Genomic DNA, 4,100 nt, shown 5'->3' with positions numbered 1-4,100 from the left:
CTAACGGCCGCTGGGAGTAAAACTAAACCCGGAAGGTCACTACACCGGAAAAGGCCAGGCTATTTCCGGGGAAAAACCTAACAGACCACAGGCTCAGAGGTCGAGCTCCGAGGTCCTCGCCAGTTAACCCACAGCGCTCGGATCCGCAACCTCGCGCGCACGCTTTTACGCAGGTGCGCGGCAAATGCGCAGGCGTACGCAAAGGCGTCCGCGCGTCCGCTGAGCGTCCGACACAGCAGTCCAGTAGGCAGGGTAAAAGCCTTCGGCTCTGGGACGCGCGCTTTCGGTCTGTAAACTACAACTCCCAGCATGCCTGCCTCTCATATCGGTGCTAGGTGTGGCTTCCTAGGATAGGATAAAAAGGTTAAAAGACGATGACGCATCAGAGAGAAAAAAATTGAATATGTTGTTTGAGGGAATTACTTGTACGAGCCCCAGTGGCCTAATGGATAAGGCATTGGCCTCCTAAGCCAGGGATTGTGGGTTCGAGTCCCATCTGGGGTGGTTGTACTTTTTAACTTTGCATTGTGTTCCTCTTAATTATGGTAGCGATGTGTCACCGACTTGATTTTATTTCTTTTTAAACGGAGTGGATTGTAGTTTTACTAGCTGTTTGGCTGCCGTTTATGAGAATCAGGATAGTCCATTTCCTTCCAGACGCAGGCTCTACAAGGTTTTTGGGAAGTCAGTCACTGTGTTGGATTTTGACAGCCCTCATCACCGCTCGTAGGCCTGCATCTCCTGAGACATCACTGTGCGGCAGTCTTACTAAGTGACCCGGTCGGAGAAGGGGTGAATTCAACCTGGCTTCTCTCTGCCTCCGGCAACACTCGGCTTTCTTCTGCTTTCCCATTACATTTGGGCGCGCTCGGCATTTGATTCTTGAGGCTGCGCCAATCCAGGAAGCGTGCGTCGGGCTGTCCTCCAATCTGTGGAGGAGCCCGGAGTCCAGGTCTGAGACGCGCCAGGACTCTACTAGTTTGAGGAGATAGAGGGCGTTAGAGGCGCGGCGCTCCGAAAGGGACGGAAGACGGAAAATGGCGGCTTTAGGGTCCCCGGGGCACACCTTGCGAGGCCTCCTGCGGGAGCTGCGCTACCTGAACGCGCCCACCGGGCGAGCCTATCGTGACACCGCAGCCTATCGGTACCTCATGAAGGCTTTCCGTGCTCATCGGGTACTGAAACCACAGCGGGAGCGCGGCATCTGCGGAGGGGAAGACCTGGGGGCTGGGCGGAGGCAAGAAGCAGGGTGCTAGGGCTCCCTCGGAGGTCGACTCTTCACCGAGCCTGCCCCCAACCGTAAAAACCAGGGCCCGGGGAAAAGCCTAGGCTCCGGTCAGGGCCGGGGGCTAACGAAGGACAGGCGGCGGCTTGGCCCTGGGGACGCGGTTTCTGCACTCGGGAGGAAGGGCAGATCTGTCTTTTAGCGTTCCATTGGCTGGTTCCGTTGTTAGGAGGAAAAGGGGAGGGGTCGCAGGTCGTGAAATACCCCCTATTCGGGAGGTTGAGGTAGGAGGTTTGCAAGTTCGAGGCCAGCCTGGCAACTTGGCGAGCTCACCTGGAAATAAAAGTTTTTTAAAGGCACGGGGTTCGTGTGAACCTTGGTTAGAGTGACTCGAGTGAACGCACATATGCATACGTTAGTAGAAGGTGTGAGTATACACTGCCTAAAGTCAGCCTCCCTCTTTGCTTCCCCTAAATTCTGTTGGAGGCGGGGTCAGCTTATCGTATGTACACCTGGCTTTCTGTCCTGTCAGCTCTTTTTCTGGTATCGATACAAGTCTCAAGGCCATTTGGTGCCTTTTTCTGTTTGTCTTTTTGTGTTTTTCTTTTTTGTACTCCCTGTCCTTGACTTACTTCCCAGGGGAATCTCTAGAAATTTTGTGTTTTAACTCGCCTCCTCAGGCTTAGCTAGAGGACCTAACAAAGCCCTTATTCTGTTTTCAGTTCTACAGACCTAATACATACCACATCCCGACACTGCTTCTACCCTTTTCTTACAACCTCTGAACTCAAAAACTAGTGAAGTAAAACAGCATGTTACACTTAATGTTGAAATTGAAGTGTGATGAAAAGAAATTAGGATTCAGTCATTGAGCTAGGCGTAGTGGTGCATGCCTGTAATCCCAGCACTGGGGAGGCTGAGGCAGGAGGATCACCTCGAGTTCAGGGCCAGGTTGAACTACAAAGAGAGATCCTGTCTCAAAAAAAAAAAAAAAAAATCTCTGTTGGACCAGTGCTTCTGTTGTCCCAGTTACTCAAGAGCCTGAGGCAGGATTCCATGAGTCAAGGAGTTTGGTGCCAGCCTAGGTAACAAGACCCTGTATCCAAAAAAAACAAGAAAGAAAGAAATCTGGGTGTAGTGTTACATACCTATAATCCTAGCACTCTGGGTGACTGAGGTAGGAAGGGGGCAAATTTGAGACAGGAAATATCGTGTATAGGTGCAAATTCCCTGTGATGAGTGTTATCATTATGCCTAAAACATAGCAATAAATGTTTTGATGTGAAAATGGAAAATGGGGAATTTAGCTCAGTGGTTCTGCTGCATGCCTCACAAGTGCAAGGTCCCAAGTTTGATCCCCAGTGCCACACACAAAAAAAGAAAACATAAAACTGAAAAAAAAATTTTAATTGAAAAAGGGCTAGAGAGTAGCTTAGGGTGAAGGCTAGAGGTTCAATCCCTCAGAAAAAAGTCAAAAATTATCTTTCATACTGAGCTTGTAGCTCAGTGATAGAACACTTAGCAAGCACAGGGCTTGGGTTCCATCCCTAGCATTAAAAAAAAAAAAAACTCTTGGGCCAGGGATTTGCTCAGTTCCACTGCCTATAGTACCTTTATAAATGAACGAAATACATACTCATGTTTATATTTTCTGTATAATTTACTTTTTAGAGAAATATCTTTGTGATTAAAAAAGACAGTATAGGCAAAAATATGAACAGCTAGAACTTGCATATACTGCTGTTAATATAAATTGGTACAACTATGACGACTGTTTGAAGCATCTACTAAAGTAGAATATATGCCTTTATAGGTAGGTTTATGGAAAGGCATAGGATTCTGTCTTCATTATATCAAAATGATGCATGTTAAGAAAAATATAGGTAGAAAGGAGACAAGGAATATCATAACCAAAAACTACTTTTAAGACGACTACAACTTCTGGGATACAGTTTGAAGTTACCCAAGGTGACTCCTATCATTATTCCCTGGGTTAATTTAGGCTCTTCTCCTTCCAGAGCCATAAATTGGCTTAGTTAAGGGACAGGCTGAGAGAATTCAAAGAATTCTTAAATTGTCCACAGTGCCAGGGATTTTGCTCAGTGGTGTAGCCGCTTGACTTGGAAATACAAGGTCCCAAGTTCAATCTCTTCTGCACCAAAAAACAAAACAAAAGCTAGGTTTATACCTGTGAATTGGGCCAGTACCCCCCTCTGGGGTAGGCAGCCTTTTCCTTGGTTTCCTCTCCCACAGGAGAAGCACAAATGTGAAAGGTTGCAGGAACTATCATGTCTCTCGAGGGCACACTTATTTCTTGGTGTGTGTATTTTTAAAATTCTGCCTGATAAATCCCTTTATGCCTTTTAAAAATAAGGTAACCTTTATGGGCCTATGTCTGTGGCCAGGGTGTTGACAGGGTGTGTCCTTGCTGCTTTCCTAGGTCACAAGTGAGAAGCTGTGCAGAGCCCAACATGAACTGCATTTCCAGGCGGCCACCTACCTTTGCCTCCTGCGCAGTGTTCGGGAACACCTGGCCTTGCACCAGGAGTTTCATGGCAAGGGTGAGCGGTCAGTGGAGGAGTCTGCAGGCTTGGTGGGTCTCCAGCTGCCCCGTCAGCCTGGCGGGAAGGGCTGGGAGCCGTGAGAGTGGAGAGATGCTTTGGATGCCACCCTGAGGAGAGTTTTAATAATTTCTATCAATATGTATTTATCATTAAAATTTTTTTTAAGTTTAGAGTTTCTGTCTTGTCATCTTGTTGAATGATTAGGGGAATAAACTGGGAGGTTCATCTTAACTGTCATTGAGTTTGCCAAAGTTAACTAGAGTTTATTGATATTTTTTATCTCTCTTTTTTTTTTTTTTTTTTTTTTTTTT

At 47.0% G+C, this 4,100-nt stretch overlaps 1 protein-coding gene and 1 non-coding gene across 2 annotated transcripts; both read left to right on the top strand.

Moving 5' to 3' along the window:
- The first annotated feature begins 431 nt into the window (after positions 1 to 431).
- Trnar-ccu lies at positions 432 to 504 on the top strand. Its single transcript has one exon. It is a non-coding gene; the product is annotated as a tRNA-Arg (tRNA).
- Positions 505 to 889: 385 nt separating this feature from the next.
- Fmc1 (formation of mitochondrial complex V assembly factor 1 homolog) lies at positions 890 to 3,959 on the top strand. Its single transcript, XM_010631688.3, has 2 exons — positions 890 to 1,175; positions 3,666 to 3,959. The coding sequence occupies exons 1-2, from the start codon at positions 1,038 to 1,040 to the stop codon at positions 3,867 to 3,869; spliced, it is 342 nt and encodes a 113-aa protein (XP_010629990.1). The 5' UTR covers positions 890 to 1,037; the 3' UTR covers positions 3,870 to 3,959.
- The last annotated feature ends 141 nt before the right edge of the window (positions 3,960 to 4,100 follow it).

Source organism: Fukomys damarensis, unplaced genomic scaffold, assembly GCF_012274545.1.
Source record: "Fukomys damarensis isolate Sample0158 unplaced genomic scaffold, DMR_v1.0_HiC HiC_scaffold_16, whole genome shotgun sequence".
NCBI classification, from domain to species: Eukaryota; Metazoa; Chordata; class Mammalia; order Rodentia; family Bathyergidae; genus Fukomys; species Fukomys damarensis.
The sequence above is the reverse complement of the archived record's forward strand: the minus strand, read 5'-3'. Positions and strand labels throughout refer to the sequence as shown.

Coding starts and splice junctions, on each gene's coding strand:
- Fmc1 (XM_010631688.3), top strand. CDS start 1,038: ATGGCGGCTTTAGGGTCCCCGGGGCACACCTTGCGAGGCCTCCTGCGG. Junction 1,176..3,665: donor AGGCTTTCCGTGCTCATCGG/GTACTGAAACCA, acceptor CTGCTTTCCTAG/GTCACAAGTGAGAAGCTGTG.